At 44.0% G+C, this 22202-nt stretch overlaps 1 protein-coding gene across 7 annotated transcripts in view; it reads right to left on the bottom strand.

The window, feature by feature from the left end:
• The window catches only part of HDAC4 (histone deacetylase 4), a 172294-nt gene that overhangs the window by 19532 nt on the left and 130560 nt on the right, over positions 1-22202 (bottom strand). For all 7 annotated transcript variants that reach the window (XM_077313311.1, XM_077313338.1, XM_077313330.1 and 4 more), the window contains 5 exons: positions 20647-20754; positions 18364-18419; positions 10945-11032; positions 8772-8891; positions 2108-2205 (listed from right to left, as the gene is read on the bottom strand). In XM_077313311.1, the coding sequence (XP_077169426.1) occupies positions 2108-2205; positions 8772-8891; positions 10945-11032; positions 18364-18419; positions 20647-20754 (470 nt within the window). The remainder of the gene's footprint in view (positions 1-2107; positions 2206-8771; positions 8892-10944; positions 11033-18363; positions 18420-20646; positions 20755-22202) is intronic.

Below are 22202 nucleotides of genomic sequence, written 5' to 3'. Positions count from 1 at the left end.
AAATGTGGAGACATTATGCCCTTCATCCAAACAGACCAGACAGAGATCATATTTGTCAGTTTGGGTCATCTTCAACCCACATCGAGAGCACTTCTTGAAATGGACCTTCGGAGCCATGGAAGGAACTTGGAAGCTGATGTTGTTCCAACAAATCTTGAAGAAATCCTGTGAACTGTAGCTGGAGAATCCAAAAACATGACCTTCTACTTCAGTAGAAAAAGAGGAACTGAGAGTGAGACACTGCTGCTGCACAAGAGTACGTGGTCCCTGGGCAGGAGCAAGCTTCTGGCTCCAGCATGCAGCACGTCCTGGCAGTGTTCAGCTGCAAAGATCTATCCGATTGCAGTCCTACTCATGTGCAGTCCCCATGTGGGACTGCACAGAAGATCGATGATGAATCAATCAGTTCATCAATAGCACTCATATTGCTTATCTCGTATTAGTTATGAATCACTTTTTAATTTAAAATAATATTACGTAATTATATGTGGTTTAGAGATAAGAATGAGCAAATCAGAATTTTCTGGACAGAACGTTGAAAAGGAGAATAGGTAAGATTACCTTATGGGTATCTTGGGTTTATTTGATTATTCCTAAAAGCAGTGGGACAAGCAACTGAAAATGGATTCGCTTTTAAAACCTATTATTTGCTAAAAAGGCTGGTGGGTGCTTTAAAAATTTTAGAATTTATTTTCCCAGTAATTGTAGTGTTAACTTTCTCGTATTTTGTTCTGTCCCGTTCACTAAAGAAACGTATCTCAATAAATGATAGAAGTATTTGTAGGTGTTTGTCTGGTTTGCTGATGATAGTCAAAGACCAAACTCCACCTCCGTATTGTGTTCAGAATGAAAGATTGCTAATTATCCTTTAATATGATGTATCCAGGAGAATTGTACTGCTGAACATTTTGTAGAAGAAGAAGAGTTGGTTCTTATATGCTGCTTTTCTCTACCTGAAGGAGTCTCAAAGCGGCTTACAGTTGCCTTCCCTTTCCTCTCCCCACAACAGACACCATGTGAAGGAAGTGAGGCTGAGAGAGCCCTGATATTACTGAAGAAGAGTTGGTTCTTAAATGCTGCTTTTCTCTACCCGAAGGAGTCTCAAAGCGGCTTACGCTCTCCTTCCTTTTCCTCTCCCCACAACAGATACCCTGTGAGGGAGGTGAGACTGAGAGAGCCCTGATATTACTGAAGAAGAAGAGGTGGTTCTTGTATGCCGCTTTTCTCTACCCGAAAAAGGCTCAAAGCGCCTTCCATTTGCCTTCCCTTTCCTCTCCCCACAACAGACAACCTGTGAGGTGGGTGAGGCTGAGAGAGCCATGATATTATTGCTCGGTCAGAACAGCTTTATCAGTGCTGTGACGAGCCCAAGGTCACCCAGCTGGCTGCATGTGGGGAAGGAGCAGGGAATTAAGCCCGGCTCGCCAGATTAGAAGTCTGCACTCCTAACCACTACACCAAGCTGGCTCCTTGTAGAGGCACATCCCTTTGAAAGTGTCATTTCAGGTTCTCTTGACTGCATGCAGGAGGGCATATGAGATGCTACAGTACTTTGTGTTGACAAAAATTGGTCAATAATTTTGGTACTAATAAAATCCACTTGAAATAATGTGGGCAAGCACCTACAAGCAGATGCTCCCTTGGTATCAGGAATACAGCTATTTTGCACAGTGGCACAGAACGATTCACCATGACAATTCTGTTTTGTGTATTTCTTGTTTCAGAGGCAACGTCAATCAATATAACATGATACATGCATCAGAGCAAGAAGCACTGCATAAGTGTATGTCTGTCAACTAAGCTTGCCAGGTCGGGGTGGGGGAATACCTTGAGATTTGGGGGGTTGAGCCTGGGAAGGAATCTCAGCAGGGTGCAATGCTATGGAGTCCACTCTCCAAAGCAGCCATTTTCTCCAGGGGGACTGATTTTTGTCATCTGGACATCAGCTGTAATAGTGAGAAATCACCAGGTGCCACTTGGAGGTTGGCAACTCTATTTTCATCAGTTGCCAGCATCAGCTGGGAAATTTTGTATTATTTGCTTTGGCTTGGAAACTCAAAGATAGACTATACAAGGGGGAAAAAAAGCAGTGAGATTTGGGGATTACCTGAAAGCAGTCAAGTATTCTGTGTCTCCCATTAGTGGATCAAGACCACCAGTAAACGCCATATTAACATTGAAACCAACACCTGGTCCTATGCCAACCTAAGTGGAGGAAGGAGGAAAAGAAAGTGACAGGTAAACCTCTGGAAACTTTTCATAGATCTAGACACTTGCATTTTTCTAAGCAGTATCTCCTACAAATCAATATGCAGTAACACAAGGGCCTCTTCACCCACACTTCCAGTCCCACTTGGGACAGTGTGTATGAGACTAAAAAGAGTTTTTATATGCCGCTTTTCTCTACCTTAAGGAGTCTCAAAGTGGCTTACAACTGCCTTCCCTTTCCTCTCCCCACAACAGACACCCTGTGAGGTAGGTGAGGCTGACAGAACCCTGCTCCGTCAGAACAGCTCTATCAGGCTGTGACAAGCCCAGAGTCACCCAGCTGGCTGCATGTGGAGAAGTGGGGAATCAAACCCAGCTCACCAGATTAGAAGTCGCCGCTCTTAACCACTGCACCACGCTGGCTCTAATTTACCACATCTATGGTTTTCAAGAGTTTTCAAGAATTTTTGTTTTAAATCACTAACAGTTTCCAGGGGTAGAAATAGTCAGATTAGAAAACATTGTGTGAGGATTTTCCCAACTGCCATGGAAGTTAAGCCCAACACCATCACGGGGGCATAAGTGGGGATATGCCAGTGCCACATTGTGTTATCACTGGACCAGTGTAGCTTTTAAGCTACCACAGAGTGTATTGGGCTTATCTAGTTTCATAAACCTCTCCAGTCCTGATCAAGCTCCAAGTGCCAGACTGATATTATGCCAGTAACAACCCAGGAAAAGCTTTTTAAAAAGTAACACTCATACAATACATGGAAAGGAAAAATACAAGGCCTCCCCGCGTACTACCTTGCCCCAAAGACTGAAATTCCTTCCATCTGGGGAAATCTTCTGTGGGATGCAGCTCATTATTCCATTACAATTCCCTACAAGGATCAGACAAGGATGGGCTTAGTGGTGATATCAGTCTGGCACTTGGGGCTTGACCAGGACTGGAGAGGTTTATGAAACTAGATAAGCCCAATACACTCTGTGGTAGCTTGAAGGAAGGACTCCCTGGATGCTGGGAGCGATTGAGGGCAAAAGAAGAAGGGGACGACAGAGAATGAGGTGGCTGGATGGAGTCACTGAAGCAGTCGGTGAGAGCTTAAATGGACTCCGGGGAATGGTAGAGGACAGGAAGGCCTGGAGGATCATTGTCCATGGGGTCACGATGGGTTGGACACGACTTCACACCTAACAACAAGTGGTGATATATCACGTGTCCCCCAGCTGATGGGAACTTCTCATGACAGAGAGGTGAGGTAAGCAGAACCACAAGTCCCCCCCCCCCATCTAGAATTTTGGCCTGTATGGCTCTGCCATAGTATCATTAACTTTCTCATAACTTCAGTCCACTCCCAAAGCTACATCTTTTGGTGCTGTCTGTATTGTTAGTCATACATCCCTTTTGAAACATCACCAAGTTTGAGTCTAGTGACACCTTTAAGACCAACAAAGCTTAATTATCGGTATAAATGCCTGCGCACCTCCTCAGAAAGCTTATACCCAGAAATAAACTTAATTGGTCTTAAAGGTGCCACTGGTTTAATTGCTTCAGACCAACAAGGCTACACACCTAAATACCCCCTTATTCCAACCAGCATACGGAGGATTATCAACGTCAAACAATTTGCTTTTGGGAGGGATAGGAGGTTGATCTAAAGGGGAAGGGATGTACCCATGAAAGTGAAGTGACACCCTCTGAAACTGGAAGAGCACTAACTATGGCTTATTTCCTGACAGGACACATGTACCTTGTAACTAATAAGTGGCATTCTTATTGGTTGTTGCAGGAAAACATTCCACCTTCAGTGATGATAATCTGCATGCATGGATGCCTCCACAACTGCAGCTAAGTCTGAGAATGTTTACTAGGATTGCTGTACAGTCTTCCAAATGGTGGCCAAGTGTCACAATCTCTATTTTTTGTTTACGTTGTCTGAAAGTTTCTCCATTTTGGAGAAGCTTCTCTTGCTGGCAATGTCACCCATCCCCACTGCCACGCATTTGTTCTCCCCCTTTCCTGCTACTCTGAGGGAAATAGCTCATTTTCTCAACATGGTCCCAATCCATAATTTAAGTCCACTTGAGGCCTTGCTGAGCCTGACATTTATTTATTTATTAGATTTTTATACCGCCCTTCCTTATGGCTCATAATGATTCACAGTTACAGTCATTAATTCGAAGAGGACGATGGGGTTCTGGTTTGTAATTTGTTTACAGTCTTAAATTGAATGTACAATATGTATGGACTATCTGAATTATGAATTCTATACTTCTGTAATTTTGTAATTTTATTTTTAAAAATCCACCTATGCAAGAGAACTATAGGATCAAAACATTCTGTATCTGAAACCAAAACTTTTTTTTTTAACATGCAGCAGACTTGGACTTGGCAGGCAACATTCTGCATGCAAGAGTTCACTGAACAAATTTCCAGTACAGAACTGCAAGGCAGTGGTTTTCAGTCTTGAAAACACCAACAGAGACTCTTCAAAGCAAGACAGGTACTGCTGCCTGCCAAAAAAGTGCTCAATGGGATCAAACGCTATATAAGCGCATGTGTCCTGTGTTTGTTTTTAGTTGGAGGAAGCAAAACCTTTGCTGAGGGTGGGGTGGGGATTGCTCAATCAGTCAGGGGCTGCAGGTGTGGCTTGGCTTGGCCCTGATTTCCTTCCTTCCTTCCTTCCTTCCTTCCTTCCTTCCTTCCTTCCTTCCTTCCTTCCTTCCTTCCTTCCTTCCTTCCTTCCTTCCTTCCTTCCTTCCTTCCTTCCTTCCTTCCTTCCTTCCTTCCTTCCTTCCTTCCTTCCTTCCTTCCTTCCTTCCTTCCTTCCTTCCTTCCTTCCTTCCTTCTGCTGGTGGGAGGGATTGAGAAAGGATAGTTCTCTCATTTCTGGGCTGCTTTTTGTATAGGGGGATTTATCTGCTGTTTGCTGCCTGCAGCCCGAGAGTGCATTTCTCTGTGTTTTTCCCCCCTTTATTTTCTTCCATTTTATTTCAACCCCCTAGAGCGAGGGTCGTCAACCCCCGGGTCAGCGGCCCGGTATCGGGCCATGAAGGCCACAGTACCGGGCCGCCGGCAGCCGCGCCTGTCTCCCCTCCCGCAGCGAGAAGCTCGGCAGGCCACGAGTGAAGCGGTCGCTTCGCTCGCGGCCCAAGTAGCTTCTCGCTGCGAGAGGGAGGGGAAGAGGCAGGTGCGGCCACTGGTACGCCGGTGACACGAACGTGCATTTGCGGAGCTGCCACGCATGCGCGCTGTGCCTCCTGCTGGCGAAAACGTGCATGTGCGGCAATTACGTGTGTGCGTTTGCGCGCAGCTGCCACACATGTGCGGCGCCCGGGCCGCCGGCTCTCCCCCACCCCGGAGCCGGTCCTTGACCACAAAAAGGTTGGGGACCGCTACCCTAGAGCATTCATTCAGCACAAACATGCTGCTTTCCAGTTAGGAGAAAGGGCCTCGCTTTGGAGCTGGCTGATAGTAATCTTTGTAGACATGTTCGGGAGACTCCAGAGCAATCTTCACCTTCCCTCACTCCACTGTCTAGGTGATTGCAGGCTGGCCAACATTTCCCCCTGGGCCTTATTTATGTTTAGGACTTGGCAAGTCTTCTTTCTTCTCATTGCTGCCATCATCCCAGGATTGAAGCCATCCATTTCTGCCTGCTCTCTGCAGTCAAGGTGATGAGCTGCATGCATAGGCATGGCCACAGGTCTTTGTTGAGGAGTGCCATCCTTCTCCCCCTTCCAGGCACCAGGGGCCCTACCAGCTTTGATAAATGGCTCCACATGACCGCCATCCTCTTTCACTCTCACCACTGGCAAGGTGGAGGATGGAGGCGAGTTTCTTCCACACCAGACTGCCCATGGATTTGGGTGGATTTTTTTTTCGGCGGGGGGGGGGATCATCTGGGCATGAGATGGGGTCACTGTGGGTGGGCAGGTAGTTGTGAATTTCCTGCATTCTGCAAGGAGTTCGACTAGATGATCCTGAAGGTCCCATCCAACTCTATGATTCTAAGGTGACTCCAGTTCAAAATGGCTCGCCATTCAGCAGCAGTTCCACATCCAATGGACTGTGTCCTCCTTTTGCTGACTGGCGGCCTGCGAGAAAAAGGGGGACATGATATTTCACACCCAGTACTCTCTGGATTTCTCTTTCAGGCAGTGGAATATTGTCTCTCACTCACTCCAATGGAAGGTTATCACTGATTAACCTTTTCCCCTGAGCCTTGTTTTGATGTTGGGGCAGGTGAGGTGTTCCTCCTTGCTGTAGTGCCAAGGCTCAATAGCCGTCCTCTTCCACACTCTATTCTTTCAGGATGTCACTGATGGGTTGAGCGGGCATAGCCTTGTTTGAGGGCTCTTCCTTCTTCCGGGCTCCAGTTGTTAGACAGTTCCCCTTCACTCCCACAGCTGTTGACTGCACCACAGAGCCAAACAATGTTCAAAAGCATGTAGTAGACAGGTCCTCATTTTCACATGGCAGCATGTCATTCCCTGGATTCGTCCCAAAGTCCTAGCCATGGCCATTCACTCTGCCTGCTGGCAAGATGATAACAGAGCATGGCCAAATAATTCCTGGGAGAATCAGTACTGCCTGTAATGCTGAATGCATAGTCTGATTCCCTGAATACATTTTCTACATTCCAGGGCTGTCCCCTTCACTTTCCTTGGCTTTGTTTTGCTCAGGCAGTGTTATGGTCCAATAGGTGACTGCAGGCTACTGGTGGGGGACCATTCCTTACCGAGTCTTAGATGTTGCTGTGCCTGCCAATGACCACAGCTCTCTTATGCTGGCTGAAGCAAGGGTGTCTGGCAGTAACAGGAAGGGCAGGAAGGTTGCACCTGCCTTGTAATTGTCTCAGATGCAGAGGCCTGGCCTGTTCTCACCTTGCCTGTGGAGGGAGGGCCTGGGTGGGGAGTTAGCCACATGTACTATGGGTGGCTCCTGGGACCGGGTAAAGCAGGAGGGTTGGCCTTGGCTTGTGGCTGCTTTGCCTGCAGACAGCTGGGCCATGGATGAATCACATCCACCTTGCCCTGTAATTGCTTCACATGAGTGGGTGGGGAATGGCTCCTGGGGAAGCACCTGCCATATGGCTGGGGCCTGAGCGGGGAGGTAGGAAAGGTCTATAATCACCTGCATAGGGAGGGTGGGCCTGGAGAGTCAGCCACCTGCTGCATGGGTGGCTCCTAGGCTAGGTCCATCCTGTCTGCCCTATGGTCCAGAACCCATGCTTGACTATGTTTCCCCAGAAAGCACTTTTCTGGGAGTGCCTCAAGAAAGCTCACACAGGGTTTGTTCTATACACTCCTGAAACCATGTCTGTCATTTCTTCTTTGGGGGGGCTGCAACTCAGAGCCTGAATGTCCAAACGTTATCAGCTGGAGAGTTCTTGTGAGTTTGGAATCTTTAGAATGCCGAGGGCCATTCTTACATGTCCTGAACTGGCTCGATTTGTCAGAGTACAATTTCAGTTTGGGTGTCTCCATCAAGCCCGAACTGAACTACCTTTTTTTGGTTTGTGCCTATACGCCCATCTCTAGTAATTAGGCCTCATGTGCTATAAGGACCAATGCTTTCTCAGTTGCCTGGACCAAGTTCAATATTTTACAGCTGTGCTATAATGTAAAGGAGATAAAGCAGAGGTAGTCAACCTGTGGTTCTCCAGATGTCCATGGACTACAATTCCCAGGAGGCCCCCGCCAACAAATGCTGGCAGGGGCTCATGGGAATTGTAGTCCATGGACATCTGGAGGGCCACAGGTTGACTACCCTTGAGATAAAGCATCATCCACACTTTACACCGATGTATGGGCAGACACAGTCAACATGTATATAGTCTTTGCAGACACACAAATGTTAGAGGCAGCCTTACAATGAGTGGATAGTTCACCACTGGCTTTTGTCACTACGAGAATCCCCCCCCCCCCCCAGTCAATTCAGAAGTGCGAATGTGCATATCTGGGGAGGGGGCCCCTTTGTTGGTTTGAAAAACAGGACATGAGGACAAATCAAGATCAAATAATCTAAACACCCTTTGATATAAAAATGCCAGCTTCTGTTCATAGATATACATTACAAATAAAGCAGTTATGTTCCTGGCTTCCTCCTTTTTAAGACTGACAACTTTTTATTCATTTATAGTGGGAGCAGAGGGAAAACAGTGACATAGTAAACTTTACAAAGTGTGTGGCTTGGATCATATATTTCTCCTTCATACATGCTTCCCTCTGGGCACAATGGGGGTGTTCCTCTGCTACAAAGTGTGTTCCTCTCTGGTCTAGCACGAGGAGAAATGCTTAGTGCCTGAAGACGTCAGCTCCACGGTGGAGAAACACCTCCACTGTGCCCATGGAGAAGCGGGGGCAGAGTATATGATCCTGGTTATATGATCCTGGCTGTAGCATTTTATTAATTGAATAGCTTTTTAAAATATTCTGGGACACACTATCCTTGGGAAAGCCAAATCTATCAGCATCATCTAGGGGGTTGGACTAAATGACCCATGAGGTCCCTTCCAACTCTATTATTCTATGTTTCTATCATTATTTAACGTTACCTCATCAGGAGCTCCGCTGCCTGGGAAGAAGTTTCCGTCATCATACCGATGTAGTGAAATATAAAGTACACTTGGATCATTGTAGAAAGCCTGTTGAGTACCATTGCCATGATGCACATCCTTCAGGAAGAGAAATGAGATTAAGGAAGAATTATCACTTTCATTATCGCTAAAATTAATTTTAGCACTCACTGCTTTCATGCTCATTTGCAAAATAATTCTGAGGCTGAATGTAGAGGACAACGTGTTGCATAATTATATTCCCACAAGCCATGATTTCAGTAACACCGACGAGTGACTAACAGCATTAAGAACAAAGCCTCAGCATAAATTAGACATTTTCATGGATTAATCACAACTGGCTATAATAGTTTGCAGCTCATTCTGTCTGCTTGTGATAGGAGGCATATGCTAGGTAGAGAGTGACTTCTTTTCAGCCTTCTAAACAGAATATGTCAGAGAGGGGGTCTGAACGCATATAGATACAGCTATCAAGAGAGCTTACGCGAAGAATATGCTGACTCTTCAAGTTAGCTGAATCTTTGAGAAAGGGAAGCTGGTCTTGATGCAAAGTCACCTTAGTTCAGGTAAGAAAGGACAGCAGGAGGAAAGGATAAGCATTTTCTCTAAATCGAATGGCAGGTATAAACTAAACTGTATATAAACTGTAACTAAACTGTACAAAAAATAATCTCACAATACATTAGGGGTGTGCATTTGGTTATATATAAGCTAAAAAATTATGCCAAAACACCTTATGAGTATTTTCCAGCTATTCTTTAAACTGGATATAATTTGGGTATTTTTTAGCTATTTGAAATGTACTAGCCCATCACAAATCCAGAAAATATTTGTGATTTTTGGGGACCACCGGATAGTTGAAGTTAAAGAGTGTTTAAATAGATTGCAGTCCCTTTAAACATTCTATGTTTGAACATTGCTTTGAGAAGGTGTTTAAAGTGATTGGAAATCTTTTAAACACCTTTGAAGTTCATGCCACTTGGCAAAGGCATTTAAAGAGATCACAATCCCTTTAAACACCTTTTTACCCTCTACTGAAACCAATGAAGGTCAGAGGGAACCCTTGTTGGGGGCTCAAAGAACTGGACACCCAGATTTATTTTATACTTCAGGGGGGTGGGAGGGGAGAAGCACTAGCAGCTATGCTACAAATCTGGTGCATCTACTTCAAAACACAGATCATCCCCACAGATATCCTTGGGTGAATCCTCATTATATACTATGGGGACCCACTGACTGTAATACCTCCCTGTACAATGCAGCCAAAAAAATTCAGGATTTCTGAAAAATCCAGAAACCAAATAAATAAATACACACACACAAACCTATAACAGATAGGCCTAGTTTGAAGAACAGGAATAAAATCCCAGAATCCTCCTGCAAGTTCTTTGGAGAGGTTCAAAGAAAAGTTCTAAATAAATACATCCAATTTTTGTCAATGCCCTTGATGGCTTTTAAGGTTCGCAAGTACTTTGCCCACTGAAGTGGGGAATAGGATGAGTGTGTGTCCTGAAGATCTCTGTAATTCTGGTAGTGATTCAGACATATTGTTTTGAGAATCTTCCTGTATCATTTTGGCAGCCTCTCACTAGATGTCACTTAATAATGTTCTTGCCAAATACATTATACATAATGCATAACCTCTATTCCTTTTAAATTTTTTAAACGAAGTTCAGGACCGAGCCTTGGAAAGAAGAATGGGAACAGCTGAGATAATCAAACTGATTGTAGTCTACTGCTATGATTATATTCGGTATTATCTTTCTACTTCCATTGTAACTACTTCCACCCTGTACACCCTGCCTTAGGCCGTTTACTATTTTTGTTGTCTTCTCATGTTGTAATCCTAGTCCTGTTGCATAAAACATGCTATGATGCATGCCTACATGGTGCTTTTTATTCTGTTTTTTTGCTTTAATCTGCATTATTTGTAATCTAATTCTGCAATCTTAGTCCTGCCTTATTGACTGAATGTCATAGGCTGTAATTATAGTATTTTAAAAAAACCTCTGATCGATTTGAGCCTCAGCAATAAAGGCAGACTATAAGTAAAATAAAGGCAAGAAGACTACCAAGTATTTTCCCTCTCTGATTGTCTTTCTGTATCCCTCCAGCATATGTTGTGCTTATACTGGAAAGCAGTTTCACTCACCCAGTCCACTATGAGGATTTTGCTCACACTCAGTCTTTGCTGGAGAAGCTTTGCTGAAATTGCCACAGAATTGAAATAACAGAAACCCCTGAAAAAACAATGGGATATATGTTTTCCAGAAGATAAAAAACACATTAACATTTGACTCTGCTGAGAATCAAACCTGAACATGATAACAACACAGAGCATCACTACCAGATTCCACTTTTGATAATCTGTTGCATCAGCCAAAACTGATAAAAGCACTACAGCCCATGAAGAAGACTTGAGTCACAACTGCAAGCCCGGATGCAGCAGTACTGCCAAGCTATGAACCTGCTTCTTCAGAGCCTGGGGGAGTGCAACTAGGGATGGTTACAAACTGGCTGACAAACTAAAGTTCGCCTTGAATTTTGGCTGGTTTGTGAAACAGTGTTAGCCAACTGAAGAACCACCACAAATGCAGTTTGTAGCAGTTTGCGAAGAGCAGAAAGCAGAAGTTTAAACCCCTTCTTTCGGTTCTTCATGTGAAACAGTTGGGTGGCAGGGAGCTGACACTCAGCTATCACCCATTTAAACCACTGCTTTCTGCTCCTGCTGAAGAGGTGTAGAGAGCAAAAAGCAAGGATTTAAATGGCTCTGAGTCTGGGGTTAGCTGCCAAAAAAAGCCCCGTTAAACCAATGACTGATGAGAGCAGTTTGCTCTGTGCTGCTCAGTTGTTTAAAGGGGCTTTCTTAGGCAGTGCTCGTGACTCAAGAAAGCCCCTTTTAAAAGTTGAGTGGTGCTAAGCAGGCAACCCCATGGATCTGCTGTTCAGATGGGAAGCTGCTAGGCTGCCAAGAAAGCCCCTTTAAACAGCTGAGCCATGCCCAGCAGGCTGCTCCTGAGCTTAGCCTTTTAGATGAAAAACAGCTGAGCAGCTGGGATAGCCTGTTCCCATGACTTAGCTATTTAAAGGAGCTTTCTTGGGCAGCTGATTCCAGTGGCTAGCTCCAAAGAAAGACTCTTTCAGCTGCCAAGCCACATGGAGCAATCTGCTCTGCCTGGGTTAACTGTTCTTGGATATCTACCCCGTTGCATAAAAACTATACATTTGCCCCAACCCCTCCTTCTAAAGAAACAGAAACCTAATGGCTGGCTGTAATATACTAGATCTCAGCCAACAGGGTGGGAAGGCTATTTAAAGTTTTCCTGCTGTTTAAAAACTTTCTGGTCAGCCTTTTGTTAGTAGTTCACATGGCAGTGTGGGAGTAGCTGGTTACTATGCAAGTGTGTGCCTGACTAGCATGAGGAACGGTGTCAATAACCGATATTTCTTCGCATATTTGGGTGTGCCAGCTATTAAGTAAGGAGTAGCAAAGTTAGTACCCCAAGCCTGGTCCTAAGGTGAGACTTCCCAAATGTTCACAAACCTCTAGGAAACATCAAGTATTTAAGGGATGGGAATGAGTTTTAGTTGCAGTTCAGTTTCAATAATGGCCTGGGAGGAGAAATGACCTCCACCCTAGAATTCATCCTAATTGAATTTGGCCGCAAACTCTTAGCTGGCAAAATGGAAAAAGCCCAGGGAATGACCCATCAAGCCCCAAGAACATAATGCTTACAGATGAAAATGGCAGGCCCAAGTAAGGAAGAGAATAAAAACGATGGTGCAACAGAAAGAAAATTTGTAATTCACTTTAAGATCTCTATGGATTTTGCATACAGCTTGTGTCAGGGGATTTTCAGCATCAACATCAACAATACATATAAAAAGCATATTAAAAAATCTTTCATTACCAAGCATAAATGTTCAGATGATTAAAAAGCAACAATTCCTATAAAAATAGTGACTAAGCACAATAAAACTATTTTACAGGACCCTTATTTTGTCTTAGAGATGAAGGGGATAATGTTCATTATATAACAGGCCTACATATTAGTCAGTCTGAGCCGTTTATACGTACTGGCAGAGTCATAAACCGTATGAAGTTGACACAAACATAACTTCCAAGTTGAAATAAGGTCCCCCAAGTTAAAGAAATGCGACCAACTGCAAAGCAACCCATCTCTTAGAGTATTTTCACTGTAATAAGGCTGATATAAAGTAAGATTTATAGTCACAAGAGGTGTTAAAAAATGACTCTTGTCTAACCCAAGGAACTGTGATGTGAAGTCTGAAGATCCAGTCTACTTCTTCCTGTATAGAAACTTGTCAAGACTCCTCACTTTTTCAACAGCCCAGAAGATGATGGCTGTGTGACTATGATTGTGTTCAAGGAAATTTTGGAAAGCAGCACCTGATTTTGGTGGGAGATATTTCTTTTGTGTTTAGCAATATGCATTTTGAGATTCTTTCTTTCTTTCTTTCTTTCTTTCTTTCTTTCTTTCTTTCTTTCTTTCTTTCTTTCTTTCTTTCTTTCTTTCTTTCTTTCTTTCTTTCTTTCGTTGGTTGGTTGGTTGGTTGGTTGGTTGGTTGGTTGGTTGGTTGGTTGGTTGGTTGGTTGGTTGGTTGGTTGGTTGGTTTAGGGGGGCCACTGATCTTAACAGACCCAGCCTCAACTGAAGACTTGGAGGAAGAGCTCCGTTTTGCAGGCCCTGCGGAACTTTGACAACTCCAACATGACCCTCAGCTCTCCCAGGAGTTCATTCCACCAGGTCGGGGCCAGGACCAAAAAGGCCCTGATCCAGGTTGAGGCCAAGTGTATCTCTCTAGGGCCAGGGACAACTTACAAATAAGTACCCGCAGAGCAAAGAGCCCTGCGAATTACAGAAGTCCAGTCTAGAGGTGACCGTTGCATGGATCACTATGGCCAGACAGTCGGCAGACAGGTAGGACGCCAGTAGCCACATCTGGCAAAGATGGTCAAACGCTGTGCACACTGCTTCTGTGACCTAAGCCTCCATCAACTGGGAGGCATCCAGAGTCACCCCCAAGTTCCTTGCTGTGGGCAAGATGTTAAGCTGCGCCCCCCTCCCAAGGGTGGGGAGATGCGCTTCCTGTCCTACCCTTTTTCTGCTCAACCACAGGACCTCTGTCTTGGACAGGTTGAGTTTAGGGCAGCTCTGCTCTAACCATCCAGCTACATCTACCAAATATCCAGCAAATGTATCCGGGAGGGAGTCTGAGCAGCTGTCCATGAGGAGATAGAGCTGGGTGTCATCTGCATATTGATGGCAATCCAGCCCACATCTCTGGACCAGCTATCCTAGAGGGCACATAAAGATGTTAAATAGCATGTGGGAGAGTATCACGCCCTGTGGTACCCGTACGGGCTCCACAAATACCACCCTCTGTGACCGGTTCCAGAAAAAGGACCACAGCCATTGAAGGGCTGGTCCTTGAGTCCCGGCCCTGGCAGGATGGTGGGCCAGTAACTTGGGGTTGAACGTGTCAAACTTGGCTGACAGGTCAAATAATTCAAGTATGGCTTTCCCACCCTGATCCAAATGGCACTGGAGATCATCCACCAAGGCGATCACCACTATCTCCACCCCTTAGCTGGGACAGAAGCCTGACTGGTATTTTCTCAAATATATTTTACTAGTTTCAAAGCCCGTTCCTAAGAACGGGCCTAGAAAGGGTCTCCTCCCCTGGCCAGTCTGCTTAAGGTGGCTTTGGGCCACAGCTCGCAGCCGGATCAAGTGGGGCAGGCAGCTTGTTAGCAGGGCCGGGACAGAGCTCCTTAGCAGGCAACAGTCCGGGAGGCCATCATTAGCAGGCCCAGCCTAGCAGGCCAAGAAGCCCTCGTTAGCAGGCCCAGCCTAGCAGGCCAAGAAGCCCTCGTTAGAAGGCCCAGCCTAGCAGGCCAAGAGGCCCTCATTAGCAGGCCCTGCTTAGCAGGCCAAGAGGCCCTCATTAGCAGGCCCTGCTTAGCAGGCTAAGAGGTCCTCATTAGCAGGCTCTGCTTAGCCTCGTTAGCAGGCCCTCCACCACAACCCTTGGCCCAGGATCCTGTCCCCTTACCTGCTGCTGGCTCCAAGTACTGAGGCATATCTGAGAGTAAAGAGGCTTGAGTCCAGGGATGGAGGGCAGGAGCTGCAGGGGCAGGGCCAATCAGGATGTGTGATTGGCCCTATTCGAACTTGGACAGCTGGACACATTCCACCCCCCAAGCTGTTTCACAAATATGTAGAGGAAACATGGATAAGGATTGCAAGGGCACAATGATGTAAACAACCTGTCAGGAATTAAATGTGGGAAAATATTTGAAGACATAGTTTTCTATCTATTTTTTTTAATTCCTTAATGGGCACAGGTAAACTATATGCAGTTCCCACAGCTAAAATCCTCCTTCTATAGGCTGGCTTCCGGTAAAACTGGCTGAATGCTGGTGGATAAAGATGTACTGCAAGGTACTAAATCATGCTCTCAGATTAGATTTTGCTTTAGAAGAACTAACAGGTTTTTCTTTTTGTCACATCTGGGGATTTCATCCAATAAATCTCAGTGTTTGAATGCACTCTTACTGAAAGTATTTTAAATGCTCAAAAGAGAAGTTGCACGCCGTTCTCTTAAGTTGAAGCTTTTTCTCAGTTTGAAGCAACTTATCTCTATTCTGAAATAAAGCCTTGAAATATGATAGCTGTATGTATGTATGTATGTACGCTTAGGGTACCCTCTCGTGGTCAAATTATGTTCCAAAATGAGGGCCTCTTTCTGGAAGCCTTGCAAAATTCCTCCATAAGAAACTGACCATTTGTTAAATTCCTTAAGTGCTGGATGCTGGTTATCAAATCTTAAAAAGTATTTATTATCTGTAGTTCTTTTATTTAACTCTTCCATATCCTTGATATTAACCCTAATATCCAGGAAATGTAATTGCTCCTTATCTGTATAACGCTCCGTGGTATAAATAAAAGGCTAAGGAGGGTGGGGGTGGGCTGAGTCCGGGATCAAAAATGTGGATTGGCCAGGGCAACGCTGGCAAGCGGGGCAGCCGCGTCACAGGGGAGTGCGAATGCCGGCGAGCGGGGCGGCCAGGTCGCGGGAGAGTGCAGTGCCTGGCACAGGCTTCCGAAGCCAGTTGCTTGCCGGGGACGGCAGCTCATGGGGGAGCAAGCTCCGAGGGTTGCGGGAGACGGGGGGAAGGGCTGTGGGTCCATCCTTATGGACGGGCTTTGAAGCCTAGTCATAAATAATTCAGATTTTATATTCTTATTTTGCTGTTCTTACTAGTCATGAAAATCTAGCACCTGGCCCTGGTTTCCTAAGAATACATCATAAATACTATGCAATCACTTCATTTTTTAAATTTTTAATTTAGGTCATGTTTCTCCATATAACATGGACCCCAAGCGGTTTAAAATACAAAATACTAAAAAATAAAATCATGATTCACAGATATGTAACATATACGCAAGTTTCATAATTACTACTTGCCATTAATAAACTCATTCATAAGGCAAATTGCATAAAAGAATAATCACTAGAATAAATTTGCTACTCAAATTTGCCCATGTATTAGTTAGCATCCTCCGGTGCCATATTCTTTTGTCTGACAAATGTGTTTCTGAATGAAAAATAATTCCTGCTAAGAATGAGAAGGTGGTAACAGTGCTGTGTGTTACTCAAAATATTCTCTATTGCTAACTGTGATTCTGTTTGTTGAACAATGGTATCAAGAGAGATGCCAATCAGAGTGGCTATAGAACATGCAATACAATGCTAGCAATTTCAACTGGTTTGTTAATAAAGTCTGTGGTATCCTTCATGTAAAATGGCATCACTGAGACAAAGGGTCTATGTATTTAGTGGTTACAAATTGAACTGCAGCCAGAAATCAGTGGTCTTCCAAGGGGAGAGAAATATTTTTATGGGCATTAAGCAATAAAACACTAGGATTAGGATTACTGAGGAATTGTCTTTCCCATTAAGAGATGTTCCACAGTGACACCCTCTTGAAGGAAGGTCCTAATTTCAGGCCTGTATTACTGGTGGAACTGGACTGGAGACATAAAGTCAGAGTGGAAAGAACAACTAGATTCAAGGCTAGCTGTTAAATAATAAATATTGTATTCATGTACCATACTATCCTTGTCAGCTCAGGGTGGTTAACAATATTTGGAAACAATTTTTCTTAATCGCCATCATTGTGACTGAGCCATTGTTTATGGGGTTTTAATGGAGAATTTTAATGGTTTTTAATGTACTGTATTTGTATTGAAATATTGTGAACCGCCGCAAGCTGGTTTCCAAGAGCGGCGGTCAATCAAATCAAATCAAATCAAATCAAATCAAATCAAATCAAATCAAATCAAATCAAATCAAATCAAATCAAATCAAATCAAATCAAATCAAATCAAATCAAATCAAATCAAATCAAATCAAATCAAATCATATATAATAATCAATAAAACAATTAATAAAAATAATTCATTAAAATGCCCCTCATTATTTCTATCTCCTTGGGGAGCGCACATAGTTTGGATGGGTTCCTGTGATGATATTTTGAGTAGGAAGGCCAGCATCTCATGATGTTCTTACCATGGCCTCAACCCTAGGCCTGGCAGAACAGCTGTTTTACAGGCCCTCTGGAATTGCTGAAGGTCCTGGAAGGCCCTGGTCTCTTCAGACAGAGGATTCCACCAGGCCAGCATGGGCCAAAAAAGCCCTGGGCCTCATTGGGCCAATTTTATCTCTTTGGGACTGGGGACCATAGGCAGATTTTGACTTCCAGATCTTAATGCTCTTTGAGGGGTATAGGGAAGGAACCAGTCCCGAAGATTCCACTGAAGACCACTACTTGCTGAAGCATTCTTCAAGTGTGGAAAGGAGTTTAAATGGAATGCTCTAAATACAACGTCTTTAAAAAATGCCTTAATCTTTCAAGTTCCAATAAATTTAAAGAAATACAACCTGTGTGTCTAAAGTATCATACTGTGGAGTCAGCAGAAAGGATAAATTCATCTTATGCTTATGACCTGTACAAACAACTCAGTATATATGTAGGTCTATGAGATCTAAGAACTTTAACTACGTACTCATATCTGAAAACGATAAAATATTTGCATGGTATCAAACAGTTTGTATATATAAAAGAGTTTTATCATGGTCAGCTTGCGTTTTTATAGTAATTATTTGTCTTTGGTTCTTAATCTTCTCTAACATTGACAGTGGGTATTGACTTTAAAAAATTTTTTGAGTATACTGTAGATTCCCTGATGAAGCTGTGTGCAAAACAAGTCATGATTTTCCACTGAAATAAAGTTTCTTTACTCACTGCAGAATTTTTTCTTCTTTTCCCTGATTATACATTGGCACAGACCTCTTTTCTGTTGTATAGGGATAAGTATAAAACTGAGAGGCCATGTCACCACCATTAAAAAGTATTTAGCATCACAAAACCCTCAAAATCCGGTGTCTTTAAATCAATTCAGTGACAGGACATATGTTGCTTTCTTTCATACAGGGATCTTACAATTCAAGTAGGCAATCACTGCATCCAATAAATACTCACATAGGCGTACTTTCTTCTGCATGGTGGCCTGGAGGTCGAACCATAGCAAATCCATTCTGCCAAAACAAAAGAAAAATAGTGTGGCATATAGAGAAGAAAATGCCCATGTATACTTTGAACAAGCTAAATAAGCATACAATGAATGAGTTGCTGAAATAATTTTGGAAGAATCCTGCCATTTTGCTTAAAAGGTACATTTTAATCCACTGGAGAGAGGAGAAGGGTAAGCAAAAACTATTACACTATATAAAGACACAGGTTTTCCAGAGTTGCAGGGCATGATTATCATAGTCTGGAGAAATGTATGGTCACATTTAGAGATTTCTTTTATATAATATGCAGGGGGGCAATGTGTAATTTCCAAATTTCTGTCCCCAGATACAGATTAAAATACTGATTTAATTGCCTGTGTTACAGTGACTGTTATATAACATCCACTTGTATCTCGGTTATCCTCAAAGAAATCACAAGGAAAATGATAAAAGCTCACAAATCTTCACAGTTCACTCTCTGAACAAGTTATACATGGGTGTAACCCCAGTGGAAGCATGCAAATTGAGTGTGCAAGAGGAGTAGCCAGGCTTCGAGTCCTTATCAGCCCATGTCCTGCTCCAGCATTGATACAGTTATACCAGTGAAAATCTCGAAGTATACTCCCAATGAATTTATTAGGGGGGTGTACAGAGAGTGAGCCTCTTGTGGCGCAGAGTGGTAAGGCAGCCGTCTGACAGCTTTGCCCATGAGGCTGGGAGTTCAATCCCAGCAGCCGGCTCAAGGTTGACTCAGCCTTCCATCCTTCCGAGGTCGGTAAAATGAGTACCCAGCTTGCTGGGGGGTAAACGGTAATGACTGGGGAAGGCACTGGCAAACCACCCCGTATTGAGTCTGCCAAGAAAACGCTAGAGGGCGTCACCCCAAGGGTCAGACATGACTCGGTGCTTGCACAGGGGATACCTTTACCTTTACCTTTACAGAGAGTGAGACTTTTTGATCCCACTGCTACCTTTAAAATACCCAAGAATGAAATACTTTGCCACAAGCCACTATTGACGTGAGCCAGTCTGGTGTAGTGGTTAGGAGTGCAGACTTCTAATCTGGCGAGCTGGGTTTGATTCTGCACTCCCCACGTGAAGAAGCTGAGTGACCTTGGGCTCCCCACAGCACTGATAAAGCTGTTCTGACCGAGCAGTAATATCAGGGCTTTCTCACCCACCTCACAGGGTGTCTGTTGTGAGGAGAGGAAAGAGAAGGCGAATGTAAGCTGCTTTGAGACTCCTTTGAGTAGAGAAAAGGTGGCATATAAGAATCAACACTTCTTCTCTTCTTATTATTTTGAATACAGCAAATGCAATCCCATGTGACTGATCATACCAACCATGGGCCTGTTAGACTGTTTATATGCTGAAGGTTTTCTCTGTTCATTGTTGTTATTATTGTTGCCATTTATTCATTATGATGATCTCTTTGCTGGTTTACGACCGTAATAAAGAATACTGATACTGATACTTATGATGATCAGTGAGTTCAATGTATTGTTCTGTTACGTTCTATGTGAACTGCCCTGAACCTTTACGGGAGGGCGGAATATAAATGCAATCAATGAATCAAAGTTATACTGCTCTCGGATCCTGCCCAACTAGAATCCCTACTGGAATTTTCCAACACTCTTCAATGACAGGTCCAAGTAGAATGCATTAAAGAAACCAAGGCTTTGTGTGTGTGTGTGTGTGGGGGGGGAAGTAGCCAGGTACATGCCTTGTAACAGTGAGTGAACTGCGTTGGTACGAATTTGAGTCACGGTATTTCTTGTAGCGGTCATCAAAATTGTACTGCAAAATGATATAAAACAGAAACTCCTAGCAGAATTTCTGAGTAGTGTCCTGAATCTTGGCTCCTCTACAGCAGTGGTCCCCAACCTTTTTATCACCGGGGACCACTCACCGGGAACCACTCAATGCCTTTTACTGAGGCCCGGTGGGGGGGGTAGTTTACTCCTCTACTCTCAACCACTGCCCTAGCGCTCTCTGATCGCTATGGTAATGTTTAAACATCCCTTCAAAATAAGATACAGACACACCACAACAATGAAGTGTGTTGTAAAGGGCCGGGGGGGGGGGGATGCAGTAAAGGGCCGGTGGGGGGAAGAAGGCGTCCTTCGGGGCCCAACTCCAATTAGTCGAAGGACCACATATGGTCCGCGGCCCACAGGTTGGGGATCGCTACTCTACAGCTTCATAAACCACACCAAGAGAAGAACGAAACCAGAAATGATCTTGCACTAACCTTCAGTTCTCCTGTCGCCACTTTAAAAACAAGCTCTATTACACAGCCAACAGCGAGGCGAGCAGCACTAGACGAATGTACTTCATTCCAAATTGTATCACTGTCAACCTAAGTAAAACGAATACGCAGTTACAATAAAGCAAAGGCAGAGCAGCTAGCTTATGGGTTTAAATGGAATCATGACTACCGTAGCACTGAATGATCAAACCACCAGGTTCTGATAGCATAACCCTTGAAGGCAAATGTTTTACTAAATAAACTCCTGGGGCTAAGGTTTAACTTCCCTGGAATACAGGCGGCAGGAAAATAAGGAGCAAACTTAAACAATGTCAACATAAATAAGGCGTTTCATTCATATAAATGTGCAAATCTGAGATCCAGTTTATACTTCACTCCTCAAAGTAAATCAGTTGGAAGTATTGCAGCAAACGAGACAAAACGCTGTCCAAAAAAAACCAAACGAGTTGTTCGTAAGAAATGCAACCAGCTTGAGTTCTTGACAATACTGCTGCCTGGTACTGACTGATCTACGGACTGGTACCGGACCTTGAACTGGGGGTTGTGGACAGCTGTTCTAGATTATATTCAAATGTAAAGCTTTCCACTTCCTACTCATCATTTCCCACACACACACATACCTGAGTAGGAAGGGGCCCTCTCATTTCCCTCAGTTCACACTAGTTGCTGTGAAAAACTCCCACATTGGAAGGATAAATAAGGAAATTAAGTGCCAAGAGAAATATGTGGTACAATATGGGGGCATGGTTTTCTTAAAGACCTCCCCCACCCCCACATTTTAATTTGCATGTCGCCATGCTCACAGATAGGGGGAAAGAAAGCGACCGACAAGATTTGTGCAATGAATCAGCTATAATGTTGGTAGCAACCATTAAGGATTACTGCATGCCCTTTAAGTTTGATACATGTGAACAGATTAAATCTCAGTTTAGTATACACAACACGCCCACCCGCCAAACATGTTTTTATATACACACCTTTTAAACTTATGTACTTGTAAGTACAGTATTTGCTGGCATATAAGACTACTTTTCCCCCCTGAAAAAAATGCCTCCAAGTGGGGGGGGGGGGGGGTCGTCCTATACGCCGCCGGGTGCACTTCAGTTGGGATAGACATAGCTGCCCATAGTGGCCCATAGTACTGTAATGTAATGTAACAAACTATATTTTGAGTGGAAATGTTGGGGGGTCGTCTTATACGCCCAATCGTCTTATACGCCGGCAAATACAGTAGGTGTCAAAGATAAATGACTGACAAGGACTGCACTGTTCCATGAACAACCATCACAGGTCAGTAACATCCTATTATCACCATGGGAGGAAGCTCCCTTGCCAAGCAGATGATGGACATGGCCTCTTAGAGGAATAACGTGAAGTTCAGTATTAGCCACCCCTGCATCTTTCCTGGTATTAATGTCCAGTCAGTGTAATGTTGGATAAAAAATGCTCAGTAGCATTTTAAGGCAAAATATAGCCATCCTCTTTCACGCGGGCTATTTCATAATATTAAGGTTTCAACACAGAACCTGTAAGAAGGA

Source organism: Paroedura picta, chromosome 1, assembly GCF_049243985.1.
Source record: "Paroedura picta isolate Pp20150507F chromosome 1, Ppicta_v3.0, whole genome shotgun sequence".
NCBI classification, from domain to species: domain Eukaryota; kingdom Metazoa; phylum Chordata; class Lepidosauria; order Squamata; family Gekkonidae; genus Paroedura; species Paroedura picta.
This window is presented reverse-complemented; position numbering and strand designations above follow the sequence as displayed.